The sequence below is a fragment of the Chamaea fasciata genome, unplaced genomic scaffold, assembly GCF_029207755.1.
Source record: "Chamaea fasciata isolate MVZ Bird 193981 ecotype frontalis unplaced genomic scaffold, bChaFas1.0.hap1 SCAF_19, whole genome shotgun sequence".
NCBI classification, from domain to species: domain Eukaryota; kingdom Metazoa; phylum Chordata; class Aves; order Passeriformes; family Sylviidae; genus Chamaea; species Chamaea fasciata.
In genome coordinates, this window is record NW_027094104.1 from 5,097,449 (window position 1) to 5,113,563 (window position 16,115).

General features: G+C 60.6%; 1 protein-coding gene across 3 annotated transcripts; it reads left to right on the plus strand.

Annotated features, from left to right (window-relative positions):
- Nucleotides 1–202: 202 nt before the first annotated feature.
- CEP131 (centrosomal protein 131) lies at nt 203–12,569 on the plus strand. 3 transcript variants are annotated; one of them, XM_066200681.1, is made up of 27 exons: nt 203–273; nt 1,636–1,828; nt 2,433–2,518; nt 3,302–3,416; nt 3,524–3,642; nt 3,746–3,859; nt 3,955–4,125; nt 4,316–4,433; nt 5,215–5,331; nt 5,965–6,133; nt 6,266–6,366; nt 6,477–6,659; nt 7,004–7,195; nt 7,310–7,447; nt 7,702–7,827; nt 7,907–8,023; nt 8,906–8,935; nt 9,358–9,460; nt 9,684–9,885; nt 10,123–10,230; nt 10,344–10,461; nt 10,589–10,663; nt 10,747–10,889; nt 11,173–11,350; nt 11,450–11,592; nt 12,213–12,273; nt 12,362–12,569. In XM_066200681.1, exons 2-27 carry the CDS (start codon nt 1,658–1,660, stop codon nt 12,428–12,430), a joined length of 3,267 nt encoding a protein of 1,088 aa, XP_066056778.1. In that variant the 5' UTR covers nt 203–273; nt 1,636–1,657; the 3' UTR covers nt 12,431–12,569. The 3 variants fall into 3 exon arrangements, with proteins under 3 accessions (XP_066056778.1, XP_066056779.1, XP_066056780.1); XM_066200682.1 differs by lacking the exon at nt 8,906–8,935 and having other exon boundaries at nt 7,001–7,195; XM_066200683.1 differs by lacking the exon at nt 8,906–8,935.
- Nucleotides 12,570–16,115: the final 3,546 nt, after the last annotated feature.

A 16,115-nucleotide genomic window follows, 5' to 3' on the forward strand; every position in this document is an offset into this window, starting at 1 on the left:
CTAACCCATCCCTCCTTATTCCCGCCCCCTTCCCTCCGTCTCAGCCAATCGCGTCTCTTATCCCGCCCTTTCCTCCCTTCCCATTGGCCGCTCGCCGCCAGCCCCGCCCAATGGCTGTGGCCGGAGCGCGGCCGTAGGTGAGGGGATGGGGGCGTTTAATGGCGGCTGAGGGGGGTCCAGGGGAGCAAAGGCAGTTCCAGGGGGAGCGGGCACAGGGTCAGGCCCTCACTCTCGGCATCGTCCCCGGAGCGCGGGGGTCTCACCCGCCTGTGGGTGCGTGAGGCCCATTACCGTGGTCGTGAGGGGTTGGGGTCTGGGGGTTTGGGGTTTGGGGGGAGCTTGGTGGGTTTGGGGTCTGGGCTGGGCCTCTGTAGGGATCGGGATTTGGAGGGTTCTGGAGGGATCTGGGTCATGAGAGACTCGGGGCTTGGGGATATTGGCTGGGGTCATGGGGGCTTGGGACTGGGTTTTCCGGGGGTCCTGGGGAGGGGTCTGGGGCTTGGGGGTCGTGGGGAGCTTGGGTGCCCTGTGGCTCTTGGTGGGGTCTGGGACTTGGGGGACTTGACCCAGGGATGGGTGTCCTGGGACATCCTGGGGACATCTAGGAACTGGGAGCTTGACTTGGACCTGTGGCTGGGGTCCTGGGCCTTGGGAATGGGGGGATTTGGGGGGTTTGGGAGCTTAGAGAAAAGGTGTGGGACTTGGGTAATCCTGAGGGTCTCAGGGGTTTGGGAGCTTCAGGCCGGGGCTTGTCTCTGGGTCATAGGGAGGGTTGGGGCCATGGGGGCTTTAAAGCTCGGGTGTCTGAACTTCAGGGATTTGAGGGGCTGGGGGCTCAGGGTGCTGTGCTGTGCCTGGGCTCCTGGGCTCATTTTCCTGCCGTGAGCCCAGCGGTTTCCATGGGAGCCGTTTGTTTCCCCAGGCTGTGGAGCCTGAGGCATTGCCAAGGGTTGTGGTGCAGCCCTGAGAGGAGAAGCCAGGGCTGCTAGGGGAGAGGGTTTGGGGGCAGTGTGGGTAATAAATGTAAAGAAATAAAATGATCTGGTCTTTTCCTGGATCAGCACTGGGGCTGGGAGAGTGCAGAAGAGAAAAGGTGGGAATGTGCTGCCTCGAGCTGGGAGGGGCTCAGCGCTTCCTGTGCCCCCTGAGAGGGCACGGACACTTCTGAACGAACTCTTGGCAGGGATTGGGAGCTTGGTGGGAGAGGATCCCCTGGGAGCTGCTCATGTGGTTGGTTCTTTAGCATCCCAGCCCGATGTGGGGTGAGCTGAACCTCCAACCTGCACAGACGGGGCCTTCCTGGGCCTGTGTGATCCCCGGGGTGTGGGTTGTGTGGAGTGAAGGAGCCTGGGATGGGCAGCAGGGCTTTTCCCTCCCTTTAGTCTTCTGCTGGAATCCCAACCCATAAATGTGACAGCAGCTCATGGACAGCTATAGGGTTGGGTGAAAACAGTGGGGCGTTCACCTGGAGCCTCTCCAGGGCTGTGCTTGGGGTTATTTGCCACGTGGCAATTTGGAGGAAAGTTTTGTCCTGTTGGGAAGCAGTTCCAACTCTGTGTGCCGGTGTTTGCAGGAACGCCTGGTTCTGAGGCTGGATGCTCCATGCCTTCCCCTCTCTCTGCGCTCTGCTTCCAGGGCTCCTTCCTCCTGCTCCACCATGAAGAGCACCCGGAGCTGCTGCTCCGTCCAGAGCTCCGACGTGGCAGACCTGATCCTGACGGGGCTCCCGGCGCCGGTGTTACGGCGCCCTGGCAGCGCCTCTCCTGCCAAGCTCATGGCGCGCTCTGTGTCCGTGGCTGCCGACGGCAAAGCCAAGAGGAATGCCCCGGTGAGCCCCAGTCCTTCCCCCTCCTGTGCCAGGGAGCCCGTGCCTGGGATATGGGATGGCTGCAGGCATGCCCGTGTCCTTCTCGCTGTGGCTCCCTCAGCACCAGCCTGGCTTTGCTGTGGCTCCACCCTCGGTGCAGAAGTAGGGAGCATCAGGATTCCATCTTTTCCCTTCCTTGCCCTTCACCTCCCTGTGCCAATTTCCATCTGGAAACTCCCAGTTTCCTGGTGTCTCCTGCTAAGATGTCACACCCAGCCTGCCCCTCGTGGAGCACCCCCTGTTCCTGCCACACCGGGGGCTCCTAAGTGGGGGTTCCACAGAGGGAAAGAGCCCCAGGTGCTTGCTGGGCTCTGTCAGGATCCAGGAGCAGACAGTCTGAGCTGAGTAATCCCTTGGCAGCATTCCCTTGTTCCCAGGAGCTTGTGCTAAGGAACGTGTTCCTGCTGGCTCAGCAGCGCCCAAGCGAAGCGTCATTGCCCGCTGCCTTGAGAGCCTGGCAGCCCTGGGGTGGTGGGAACTTCATGTCCCACTGGGTGAGAGGGTGGGGGAGCCTGCCTGTGCTCCTCCTGAGCGTGGCTGCTGGATTTATCCCTGCTCTCCGCAGGATGATGCGGGATCCCGGGCCATGAACAACCTGCGCAGGTCCAACAGCACCACCCAGGTGAACCAGCGGGTGAACAGCTCACACAGGTACAGCTCCTGCCAGGAACGTGTGTCCGTCTGTCCTGTGGGTGGCACTGAGGGACATGCCACCCATGTGTCCAACCTCCCTGGTCCTCTGGGGGAACAGGAGCCTTTCCAAAATACCCTGAGCTCTGTCGTGCACGTCAGGAGTTAAAACCTAGCCCTGGAAAATCAAGGTCTGGTGCTACGGTTATTTTTTTGAAGAGGAAGTCCCTTGTTTAGGGTTTCATAGGATCACAGAACAGGCTGACCTTAAAGTCCCATGCAGGATCGCCTTCCATGAGATCAGGTTGTTCCAAGCCTCATCCAGTCTGGGCTGGGACACTTCTCTGTCAGACTAGTGCCCAACTTCTGTGGGCAGCCTGTGCCAAGGCCTCAATACCATCACAGGGAAGAATTTCTATTTGGGGAAATGGAATATATTTCGGTGGCTGTGACAAAAAACATTCCATTTGATTCCAGCAGCCCTCATGGACCCTCCAGGCCATAACTGGGCTGTATGAGGAGACAGAAGTTCTCTGTTTCCAGTGTCCTCTGAGTTGGGATTTTCCATTCTCCTGTTGGTCTGTGCCCACCCCTATCACCACACACCACCCTGGAACCCAAAGCTCTGTGTAAAAACAAGTCATTTGTGGATTTTGTGGCCATGTAGCAATTCTCCAGCCCCTTTCTCCCCTGTGTCACACTGAAGTATCCAAGTGTTCTGCATACCCAGAGTGTGTCCTGTGGCTGTGAGTTATCCCAGAACCCCTGTTCTCTCCTCTCTGCCTTCCCTGCGTCTGGATAAAGCTCTGAGCAGACAGAAGACTTCCTGGCCTTCTTTGAGGGCGATCCAGGAGGAAGGAAGAAACTGGCAACTCTGAGCAAAACCTCCCCGGAAAAGAAAACCACATGGAATATCCTGGTGAGGACGGCAGGCTGTGTGAGTGGGTGGGCCAGGCCGGCTCTGTGCTCCTGGTGGGGTTTGAGGAGGTGGGTTTGGTGCCCTTATCCCTGCTGACTCTGTGGCAGGATGATCAGCCCCGGGCGTTCCCAGGCCGCTCTGGCTCCCACAGCCTGGAGCCACCCTCGGGCATGAGGAGGAAGGAAGCCACAGTGCTCCTGGCTGCCAACTTCACCGCCAACAACAGGTAGGACAGAAGCTCCTGAGGGGGAGGGTGGGCAGAGCTTCATGGAGAAAACACCCAGGGAGGGAAAATGCTGTTTCTGACACTCCCGGTCTCTCCACACAAGGAGCAACAAGGGCGCAATGGGCAACTGCGTCACCACCATGGTGCACAACAACTACTCCACTGCTGAGAAGGGCCCTGCTCCCAAGAGCTCCAACCAGGCTCCCAGTTCCCTCAAGTGAGTGTGGGGGGTTTCCTGGCTCTGCAGCTGGGCTGGTCCTGGGGTCGTGTGTGCTGCAGGACAGGGCTGAGTGGCTTCATCTTCTGTCCCAGCAATGTTGTCAAAGCAACCTCGAACGAGGACGGGGAAGGCAGCAGCAGCTTCGTGAAGTCTCAGAAGAATTTCTCCAGCAACAACATCATGACCCACAACAACAACAGCAGCAGCAGCAGTGGCAGCAGTGCTCCCCGGAGGAGGGAGGTGACCGAGGAGGAGGCTGAGAGGTGAGGGAAGGGGCAGGAGGACAGTCCCAGGAGGTGTGAGAAGCTCCAGGGGAGCTTGTTCTTGTCCTGTAGGATTTCACACTGGGGATAGGCCACTCTCAGTGCACCTGCAGGTCCTGGTGCTGTGGGGAAGCCATCTGTGCTCTGCTGCACCCGGGGCAGTGCTGACTCTCCCTCTCTGTGCCCACAGGTTCATCCAGCAGGTGAATTTGGCTGCTGTCACCATCCAGCGCTGGTACCGGCGGCACTCGCAGCGGCACAGGACGGCGGCTGCAGCTCTGGGGCGCCTGATGGCCGCCAAGAGGGAGGTTGGTCCTTGTCCCCTGCTCTGTAGCCCAGGCCACCCAACACCCACATCCCCCTGGCCATGCAATTGGCGTCCCTTTAGTCCCCAGACCTGGGCTGTGAGAGTCGAGGGAGGTCTGGCTTTGCATCCAACCAGCCCCTCCCATGGTCCGGAGAGCTGGGGCACGTCCCATTCCCTCAGAGCAGTGCTGGCTGTGTCCAGGAATTAGCCTGGGCTGGTTCCAGCAGGAGCTGAGGCCCAGAGGCTCAGCACCACACGGCTCCAGTTCTCCCAGCCCCTTGACTGGGAGCAGTCAGACATCGGCAGTAGCAGCACAAGTCTCCCTGAATTGCCGTTGTCTGGGCCACACTGGTGGCCAGAGAAGGGATGCCCCATCTTGGCTCATCCTAATGAATCCCTAATGAGGTGGCTTGTTAGAGTGACGAGGTTTCGCAGCTATTTGTGTTTCTTTGTGTTCAATTATTTATCCCAGTAATGAAAAGCTCCGTTGCTCTTGCGTGTGAGTCTATTTTTAAGCCTTGGCTCCTCGGTGGTTGCAGACCCAGATGATGATATAATAGTAGTAATAATAATAATAATAAAAACAATAATAATAATTGCATTGAGGATCTCAAGGAAATGAGCTGCTCCAAAGTGGAGCTGTGCTGCAGGCTCCTCACCTGCACAGAGGGGAGGATGGAAAGCCTGGATATGAGGTGAACCAGGTGTGGGTGCCCCTCACACTTCTCAGTGGTGGGTGCTGGAGAACTCTCAGTAACATTTCTGACCCTCCTCCCTGGAAGGAAAGGCAGCAGCGGATGGAGGAGGGGAATATCCTGGATTTGCAGGAGAGGAAGGACGAGGAACGCCGGAAGATCCGAGAGGAGAAGGCACGCCTGGTGCGGCACGCTGCCATCCAGGTAGGGCCAGGCCCAGGCCTGTGTGACACCATTTGTTGGCAGTGAGAGGCCTCTCTGCATCTCCAGAGCCTTGGCATGGGGCAGGGTCAGAGCCAGCCTTGGAAATGAAGTGCTCCCTCCGGAGATGGAGGTGCCACAGAGTGGTTTCCTGCTGTGCTCCTGCCAAGCCTTGGCAGCTCATCCTGAGCTTGTGAAGACAGTGCCGGTTTCTGTGTAGTTCTCAGGAAAATGGTGACCGTGTTGAGACAGGGAGACTCCAAGCTCCATGGAATGGCCAAGGGTGGGCATGCCCTGGGAATGGGACCCTCCTCAGGAGCAGGGTCCCTCTGGAGAGGGCTAAGTACCACTCCACATCCCTTGGCAGGAAGCAACACGTCATTGTCACCCTGCTCTTGCAGCTGGTGGTGCAGATGGGGTTGGCACAGGCTGCAGGAGTTGGCAGTAGAGCTGGAGATGTTTTAAACCCCAAATTTTCTTTGCCCTAATTGGAATCATGTTCCATCAGGGAGGGTGGGATGGGGGAGGCACATCAGTGAGCAGCTGGAGGATGCAAAAACGCTGCCACAGCCTTGCAAATGCAGGCTTGTGCCTTCCCAAAGCTTCAGGACATCGATGGCTGCTCTGTCCCCGCAGGAGCTGCAGCAGAAAAGGGCCCAAAAGACCTCGGAGATGAAGCGCTCAGCAGAAGAAGTGGTGCTGGTGAAGGAGAGCAGGAGGGTGCCCAAGAAGAAGCCTGGTGCCAAACCTGTCTCAGCCAGGAATGTCAGCCCGGCAGGCAGCCTCACCAAAGCCAACAACGCCGGTGAGTCCCTCTGGCATGTCCCCAAAACTTTGGGAGTGTGGGGAAGGAGGGGTCAAGGAGCTGTTTGCTCTGAGGAGCTGCTTCCCAGGGGCTGGCTGGGGTGAGTGCCTGAGAACAGTCTGCTTCCTGCAGAGGCCAATTCCCCCTCAGCAGCCGGGGAACTGGAAGGAAGCAGCCTGGGAGCTCTTGGCTCCATGCCCTCGCCGGACCCTGGGGCAGAGGACAAACTGCAGGTGGGTCTGGCTGTGCCTCCTGGGGGCCCAGCTGCTCTGCCAGGGCAACATCAGAGCCTTTGCTGGCTTCTGGGGAGACCCAGAAAACTCTCTCTCACCTTCTCCCTTAGGATGTGAGCTCCAGAGGGACAGGTAACGAGGACCTGGAGACAGCAGTGACTGCTGGCAGCAGGGCTCCGTCCAAGGTCACACTCAATGAGCTGCTGGACACACTCCGGCTGCTGGAGGAGGAGCCAGAGCTGCTGCCCCCGCCCAAGCTCCTCAAGAAGGACAGATGTGCCTGGATGGACAGGGTGAGCTGGGGGATGAGACTGCTGTGTCCATCCTTGGACAGTGTTGGGTGCCTCGTGAGAAACAGGGCACTGCCAGGAAAGGTGGTGGAGGAGCTTGGAGTGGGTGATAGAGGAGTTTGGAGGAGGAGAGGGAGGAGTTTGCAGGTGGCAGAGGAATTGTTTGGTGCATTGAGGGCTTGGACATTTGCAAGGAGCAGCAACCCTGGTAGTGCAATAGGGTTTAGCGCAGAGGATCAGGCTGGTTACTGGGGTGCAGTGGGAGGACTGAGCTCCCGTGATGGAGAAAAGCCAGCACCTCTTCTCCCGAGCCTGGGTGCTCACTCACCACGGTGAATTCCCAGCAGGAGCCCAGCTCCAACTCCCTGACTGCTGATAACTTGGAGAAGTTTGGGAAGCTGAACCACCCACCAGGGGTCCCTGAGGATGGGGCTCTGCTCTCGGAGGCCAAGCTCCAAAGCATCATTAGTTTCCTGGATGAGATGGAGAAGTCGGAGCAGGAGAGGCCCAGGTCAGCTGCCTCAGCCACGCAGCGGGAGGTGAGCCCACCTGTGCTCTGGGAATCCATTCCTAGTGGGAATCATCCCCCATCTTCCTATCCTCATTCTGGGTGGTTCCACCACCTTTTCATAATGCTTTTTCTGCTGTGGCAGGGCTTCCTTTTGGAAGAAGAGCTGGCTCACGTGGAGCAGGTGTCGGCTGTTGCCACGGAGGTGACAAGCTCCATGATGAGGCTGAAGCTGGAAGTGGAGGAGAAGAAGAGAGCCATCAGCCTGCTGCAGACTGCTCTGGTGTGTCAGCCTCACATGTAGTTCTTGGGGCTATGAAGCACATGATGAGGACTATCCCTTGATTTTACAGAATCATGGAATTGTTTGGGTGGGAGAGGACCTGGGCTGAGCTCCCTTCTCCTCGGTCCTGGGGGGCTGGGTATTCCTGCTGGCTGGGGTGGGAGATGAGAGCACCAGGGCTTTACTTTAGCTCTGTCCCTCGTTTCCCTGGCCTGATGGTGATTTCCATGTCGTGGCTGTTTGACTCCCTGCAGACTCAGCAGCGGGAACTGACCGACCGACACGTCAAACAGACCGAGAAGGAGCTCAGCCAGCAGCTCAGGCTGCAGAGGGAGCAGTATGAGGCAGCTATCCAGAGGCACCTGGCCTTCATTGACCAGGTAATCCCTCATCCCAACTCCTGCAGGCAGAGGCTGAGGTGGCTGCACCTGCCTGATGCTGGCTCCTCACCCTGCCCAGCTCCTCGACGACAAGAAGGTGCTGAGTGAGAAGTGTGAGGCCGTGGTGGCAGAGCTGAAACAAGTGGACCACAAGTACGGCCAGAAGATCACCCAGATGCAGGAGCAGCACGAGCTGGTGAGGGGACAGGGAAGGTGGGGGGACACGTGCATGCTGATTTTGCTGAAATGGGAGCAGTGAAGTCTCTGTCACCTCGGTGGGACCTGGCCACTCCAAGGAGCTCTTCTCTGTGCACAGAAGGTCCCTGTCACCAGAGAGCTTTGTCCTGGCTCCCCAAAAGGCTCCTGTCCTCTGCTGCCCAGGGCCAGGAGTGTGGCACTGACCAAGGGACAGTGTAAGCTCCCAGGCTCTGCTTGGAGAGACCTTTCCCACACACCTGGCACAGGGTGCCCAGAGCAGCTGTGGCTGCCCCTGGATCCCTGGAAGTGTCCAAGGCCAGGTTGGACAGGGCTTGGAGCAACCTGGGATAGTGGAATGTGTCCCTGGCCATGGCAGGGTTTGGAACTGTATGAGCTTTAAGGTCCCTTCCAAACCAAACCATTCCACGATTCCATGATCCCGCTGAAGGCAGAGCTCTCCCAGGCTGGGGGTGACCAGGGTGTGGTGCTGGCACAAACTTAATGCCATGGAGGAATTTTGCTTCTCCTGTGGATGGAGATGGCTCAGCTTGCCCTGTGCCAGGCCTGGCAGGAAGGCAGCACCACTGGGCTCATCCCAGCTCTGCCATCCCAGTCCCTGCTTGTTCTTGACCTTGGAGCTGAGCTCGTGGCTGGCCAGACCGTGGGGGTCTCTTGGTCTCTGGGGCAGGCTCCAACCACAGAGGCTCCTGGCCAGTCCCTTGGCTTTTGCCTGTCCTTGTCCCTTGTGCTATCACCCCTCGCCCCCATGGACTCCTGCCCAGCTCTGCCCTGCCTGTGGCCCCCACAGACATGGCTGTGTGGATTGCCTCTCCTCCACCATTCCCCTTCTCTCTCCATCCCCTCCTTTCTTTCTCCCCAGGTCTGGCGCACTTTGGGCCCCTTTTGTGAGGTAAATGTGGTCTTTGCTCTCTTTTTTGTGCCTTGCCCTCTCCTCTCATGCCCTGACCTGCTCTGGCCCTGCTCCAGCCCCTGCCAGAGGGTTTTCCATGGCAGGGAGAGGGAAGGCTGGAGAGGAAAGCACCATCACACAGGGACAGATGGGCTGCCCTGCATGCAGGGACCCTCAGCAGCCCCCAGTTCCCCTTCCCCCTCCATCAGTGCTCTCATGTCTTGGCAGTGAGCACTTTGCCAAGGGGATAGAGGAGAAGGCACTGGGAGAGCGTGTGGCCACTTCTCTGTGCTGGAAGAACACATATGGCCAGGGCTGTTCATGTATCCATGTGCAGCTCCACAGCTTTCTTCCCAACAGCCTGGCTCCCAGGGCTTTTCTCTCCCAACTTCTCTGAGGTTTTCCCATTTGCTTCCAAACAGGAGATTAAGAAACTGAAGGAACTCATGAGTGCAACTGAGAAAGTCCGACGGGAGAAGTGGATTGAGGAGAAAACCAAAAAGATCAAAGAAATCACGGTGAAAGGTACGGGCAGGTTCCCTCAGCAGCAGCTGGAGCCGGGACTGTGCCAGAGTGGTGCAGGAGAGACTGGGAAGAGCTCCTTGGTGTGGGCTGTGTTTGCTCCCTGTTTCTGGTGGAGCAGATGCCAGAGGGCAAGAAAACCCCTCTGTGCTCATTCCCCTGAGCCAGCCGAGGGCCCTGGGGTGGGATCCAGGCCGAGCTGTGCCCGTCCTTCCCGCTGTGGCAGGGCTGGAGCCGGAGATCCAGAAGCTGGTGGCCAAGCACCGCGAGGACATCCGGCAGCTGAAGCTGCTGCACGAGGCCGAGCTGCTGCGGTCGGACGAGCGGGCGGCGCAGCACTTCGGGCGGCAGGCGCAGGAGCTGCGGGGGCTGCTGGAGCGCGAGAAGGAGGAGCAGAGCCAGCGGGAGCGGGAGCGGGCCCGCCAGAGGTGTGTCACTGCAGGCTCGGCGCTGCCTCGGGGCTCATGGCTCTGGGGTGTGCTGTGCTCATCCCAAAGATTGGGATCCCAATATTTGCAGCTCCATGGGGAGCAGCCCCTCTCTCTCCACTGGCCTCAGGTGGGCGATGCCATTGAGGTGGGAGCATCCTCTGGCGTCACGAAGGGCAGGGTAGAGAAGAGGCCGAGTGCTCGAAGGCACATCCCTGGATTGTCTGTGTCCCACAGGTGTGAGCAGCAGCTGGAGCAGGAGGAGCAGGCGCTGGAGCTGCAGCGGCGCCGGCTCTATGCTGAGGTGGCTGAGGAGAAGGAGCGGCTGAGTCAGCAAGCAGCCAGGTGAGCAGGCTGGGGGCCTTGGGCTGGGGGCAGCCCTGGAGCTGTGGGCTCCCTGGGCCAAGCTCCCATGGGAAGAGGTGCTGGTGTGGATGCTGGGAGCTGTGTCTGTGCAGGCAGCGAGCAGAGGCAGAGGAGCTGCGGCGGCAGCTGGAGGCCAACAGCTCGGCCCTCACCCGGGCGCTGCGGGACGAGTACGCCAAGGAGAAGGAGGACCAGGAGAGACGGCACCAGGTCTGGTTTCCCCTCACCTTCAGTCCTTTGGGTGCTGGCACCACCAAGCCTCGGGCCCCACAGGGACAGCCCCAGCCAGCACAGGAGAGTCCCAGGGCTGAGCTGTTGTTTTCCCTTCTCCTCACAGGCAGAACTGAAGGTGCTGAAGGACCAGCTGGAGCTGGAGAAGCAAGCCTGGGAGGCCAACTATGTGAAGAAGGAGGTAATGGCAAGAGGTGTCTTCCAAAGGTGCCACCCATGGGCTATGAGAGGAATTTGAGGCCACGTTTGCTGTCTCCATTCCAGGAAGCCTGGCTGCTCTCTCGGGAGCGGGAGCTGCGGGAGGAGATGAGGAAGGAGAGGGACAAAGAGATTGAGCTGGTGATCCAGCGCCTGGAGGCCGACACGTCCCTGGCCAAGGAGGAGTGCGAGAGGGCAGCAGAGAACAGGTGAGGGGGAAAGGGAGGAGGGAGGTCCCAGGTCTTCCAGGGGCTGGTCCCTTTTCCCTCTCCCCTGGACATCTCTCCAGTGAGCTCTGGAGCAGTGTTAATGCAGGAAGGAGCAGCTCACAGGGACAAAGTTTACCTCTCAACTGAGGAAACAGCCCTGGATCTCTTGTGGGGCAGCTCTGCCCTTGCTGCTGTGCCCTGATCCCTCCTGTAGCAGGAATGGGGCTGGGATGAGCCAGGCAGCAGCGGGATGAGCCAGGCTGCCTGTCCTTCCTGCCCATAGGATCAAGAGGATCCGAGACAAGTACGAGGTGGAGCTGCAGGAGCTGGAGCGGTCGGAGCGGAAGCTGCAGGAGCGCTGCAATGAGCTCAAGGGGCGGCTGGCTGAGCTGGAAGGGGAGAGCATCCGACTGCAGGGCCTGCTGAAGCACAAGGACCAGGAGCTGGAGGAGATCCGGAAGGTGAGCGAGGAGCAGAGCCAGGGCCCTGCCTGGCCCGTGCCTGGATGTGCAGGACCAGCCATCCCAGGGGCACAGAGGCTGACTGGGGTGGTCTGGCAGGAATTTGCGGACAGGCTGGTGGGGTCAGAGGAGGAGAACGCGCGGCTGAAGGCAGAGCTGGCGGAGCTGAGGGCCCGGCAGCACCTGGAGCTGGACAGGCTGGTGCGGGAGAAGGACCGGGAGCTGGAGGAGGTGCACAGGAGGTGAGGGAGCCCAGGTGTGGGGCAGGAGCTCAGTGCTGCATCCTCAGGAACAGCTTCCAGCCCTGTCCAGGCAAACTGGGCAGAGGAGCCTTGCCCAAGCTGGCTGCTGCTCAGCCACCCTGAACCCTCTGTCCCTTGTCACTGCTGGCCTGCTCTGTGCCATCCCATCCCCAGGGCTGCTCCTGTGTCTGCATGGAGGACAGGAGTGCCAGGAGAGGCCAGTGGAGCACAGCTCTGCGTTCCTCCCTGGCAGGAGCCCTGGCTAAGATCACTGTCACCTCCTGGGGGCTCTCCGTGGCTGATACCTGTGACTGCAGCCACGTGATCTCCAGAGGGGCAGGGCCCAGGGTCAGGGCACAGCCGCAGAGACTGAGAGCATCTGGGACGTCCCCAAAAAGCTATGATAATTAAACCTTAGGAAGCTAATGTGCCATTTTTCCTGTAGACAATTCCGTCCACACTACACAGCACCCACCAATGGCATAAAGGTGCTGCCAGTGTGTGTGCTGGCACACACGGGAGAGGGAGAGGGGCTGAGCTCCCGAGGCTGAAATCCCCCCCTGGGGCAGGGCCCAGCCGTGTTTGACACTGGGGTGCTCAGCCCCCCATGTCCGTGTCAGGGTGAAGGCGGCGGTGCTGAGGAAGGAGGAGAGCATGAGCAGCCTGCGGAAGCAGTACGAGGTGAGTGAGGGCTCCCTGGCCCTGCCCTGGCTGTGCCCTGTGCGGGGCACTGTGAGCTCGCTCTCCCCCGTGCTGTGCTCCATTGCAGGCAGCCGTGCAGAGAGCCAACCTCCTGGAATCCCTGCTGGAGCAGCAGCGGCAGCTGGCTGCGGAGTGACCATCCTGCGGGGCTGGGGCCGGGATCAGGCTCTCCCTTCCCTCTTCCCTTCTCCGCAGCCTGGTCCCAATGCCATGACCGTGCTGGGACACTTGGTGGCCTTTAGATGTTTGGGAGTTTTGTTCTGATAATAAATCTCTGCTGGTTTCTACAGCTGTTTCTGTACTTGTGCACACCAGTGCCAGGGCACGAGTGGCTCTTCCATGAGGTCCGTGCCCACTCCCACCTTCCCAACCCCATTCCTGCATCCTAAGGACCCTCCCTTTGCTCTGAGGGTGCCCAGCACCCCAGTCTGTGCCTTGCTTCCCATTCGAAACGGAAATAGCCAGTAGGATGCAGGGAGGCAGAGCCAAGGCAGGATGTGATCCCACAGCCTCTGCTACCTGCAGATTCCTCAACACCCCCTGACTGGGCCGGGAAATGCCTGGGCTGGGCCGGTGGCATCTGTTTCCTCTTGGCCGGCCGTGTGCAGCCGCTCGGGTCCCTCCCCCGGGCCGGGGCTCGGAGCGGGGGCCGGCAGATGTTTTCTCAGCTGAGTCCCCGGTGTTTCCCATCCGTCCTGCTCGTCCCTGCGCTGGGCTGGAGCCTCCCCCTGCCCCATGGCAGCACTGCCAGGGCCCCCACTGTCACATGGAGCCACAGAGGGACCCTTTGTCACCCCAGGAAGCTGCACAGGGGCTCAGCCACTTCCCGACGCTGGCATTTATCCCGGCGTGGGCTCCTGGCTGCAGCTCCCGGGGGCGGTGTGATCCCAAGGCAGCCCATATCCCCTACTCGTGCTTCGGCGCTTGGTTTGGGTGTTGTGGAGCAGGAGCAGTTCCTCCAGCTGCGGGGCAGGGACACAGAGGGTGGCTGGGTCCTGCACAGTGGAGCCGTGGCCGTGTCGGTCTCCGTTCCCCTCTCCCCACTGTGCCAGGCTGGAGAGCTCATATCCCAGTGTGCCGGGAAAGGCCGGGCACGGCGCTTGTTCCGCTGTTGCTGCTTTTCCAAGGAGTTTCCTGAGCGCTGCTTCCGACCCGCGCCCTGCACAGCCTCCGCTTGGGCCACCCCGAGCCTGCCTCGGCTCTGGGAAATCTGGCGTGGGACAAGGGGGCTCAGCCCACCCCCTCCCGGGCAGGGGGTCTTGTGCCTGTGCCCAGCCCCGTAGCTCCGGTGTAGGACCCCGAGCCCAGTGCGGCATCTCCGCCGTGGGGTGAACAGCCACCCGCGGTGCCCGGGGTGTGCCCGGCCCTGCTCCCGCCGCTCCCCGGGGCTCCGTGTGCTCCGGCATCTTCCCGGCCCCTCCCCGGCATCGCCCGGGCTAATTTCTAGGCCAGTGCCCGGTTCAGGCATGAATAAATCAGCGCCGTTGCATAACGGAGATGCGGATTTTCACCGGCTGGCTGCCCGTGCCTGCGCCGGCGCCCCCCGCCCGCACCCCGGGGGTCCCGCGGGACCGCCGGCCGCGTGGCACGAGCGTGTCGCTGTCGCTGTCGCTGTCCCCGCCGAGCCGCGGCACGGCGGGCGCTCAGCCAGGCTGTGCGGCCGCTGCGGGCTCTGCCGAAGATCCCCAATTACGGAGCCCCTCTCCCCCCGGCTGCCCCGGGATTAGGCGGATGAGCGGAGCCCGTTGGCTGCCCGGGGCCGGGAAGGAGGTCAGGAGCACAGGGGGCTTTTGGCAGCCGCCGCGCGGGAATCGCTGCTCAATCTGGTGTCTGCCCGGGAGGGGATTAGCTGCAGCCCCAGACAAATCAGCCGAGAAGCCGGAGCAAGTGGCAGGATCCGAGCAGGGTAATCTCCCCTTGGGAAGGATCTGTAATCTCCCCTGCTAATTGGGGCGGCGGCAGCGGCACTGCCCCGACAGGGAGGGGATGTCAGAGGGGACCGGTGCCACCCTGTGCCTCTGCCGGGGTTGGACCAGCGCTGCCACAGCCCCGATCTCAGGGCTGCACCTCAGGGGCTCCCTGGGCCTTTGGGCCTCGATTCTCCTTCGGGATTTTCCCTTCTACAGCCACCAGTGGGAAATCTGGTGGGAAACAGGACAAGGGCAGGTGGTGGGCTTGGGTGACCATGACAGAGAGCAACCCTCCTCCTGGATGTGTCAAATGGGGCCTGGATGTGCCACCTGGGAATGGAGGGTGCTGGGGCATGGGGCTGCTGTGCTTGGTGTCCCAGCTGAGCTGGGAATTCCTGGTCTTCCCAAGGTGGCACAGCAGGGCTGGGCAGGCACACACTCCATAACCCATCCCTATCCCAGTGTCATCCCCAGTCCATTTCTGTCCTTGTCCTCTTCCCCATCTCATCCTCAATTCCATCCCCCCCAGTCCTAATTCTCATCCCCATCCCATCCTCATCCTCATTTTCCTCCCCATCCCACCCTCTCCCAGACATAGGAGGGAGGGGACACAGGGCACTGGGGCTGCCACCCCCAACACAACATCGGGTTCTCTGATCCCCCTCTCAGTCACCAATGCCCCCCTGCCCCTTCCCAGTGCCAGGAAGGCCTCAGCTCACCCTTGTCCCACCCACAGTGGGGGCAGCTGAGTGTGCTCAGGATGCTGGGGGTGGCTGGGCCCGGTGGGTGCCCGGTGTGGGCTCTGCGCAGCCGCCCACCCCCTCCCACCTGGCCGTGATTCAACCAGTGCCAGCTCAGCCACACAGGGAGTGGGGCTGGCCCTGCAAACCACCCCGGTGGCACGAGGCCACCCACTCCCATGGGACTATGGCTGGTCCAGAGGGCACCAACGGCACCAAAGCTCTGGGAGACTCCAAATGCTTCTGGCACAGGCACTGCCAGTGTGCCAGGTGTGCCAGTGCCACCTCTGGCTGCTCTGAGGCCCGAGAAGGCTCATGGTGAAGCTCAGGCTGTCCCATGCACCCGTTTGCATGTCCCATCATGGCCATTTGCACATCCAGAAAGAACCAGGGACCCAGGGTGTGGGGACAATGGGGTGCCCATAAGCTGCACCCCATCTGGGGGTCTCCAAAATGAGTGATGGGGCATCAGCAGTCGCCTGCTACCCCTGGAAGAGGGACTGGGGCGGTCCTGTGGGACAGAGCTGCTCCAGAGCAGAGAAATGCGGAGGCAAGGGAGAAACTGGCTCCAACGTGTTTATTCTCCCAGCAGCCGGTAATTTTTCCAGGCCTGTATCTATTTGTGGCAACGTGACATGTGCAGCGTGGTGCTGTTCTGTGCAGGCTTGAAGGCTTGTAAAAAATTAATCGTGTACGCAAAAATTTGGCTTTAAATATTCAAACTGGCGGTGGGGATGTGCGAGCCCCGTGCTCAGAGCTGAGCCCAGCAAGTGGTGGGACAAGGGGGTTCCCAGGAATGGGATGGGACAGGATAGGGTGGGACCATCCCGCCATGACCCTGAAGGAAAGTCCAGCCTGGTTCCCAAGTGGATTCGGTGACCAGTGGCACCCACAGCTTTGCCAGGGTCAGGCTGGGAGCTGCTGGGGGGTGTATATGAAGCTGTGGGATGTTCCCTGCCAAGGAATTGGGACTGCTGGGTTTTGGAGCATCCCTTGTTTGGAGGGCACACTCCCATGTGCTGGGGCTGTGGTGTCGAGCAGACAAGGCCGAGCCGTGGCCCCACATGGGGCAGCCCCCCAGCCCAAGGGGGACACCACAGCATGGGCTTGGGGCTGCTGGGGGGCTCTGCTCCCCCTCGGATGGGACTGGGGGGCTGCAGGGTGAGGCTGT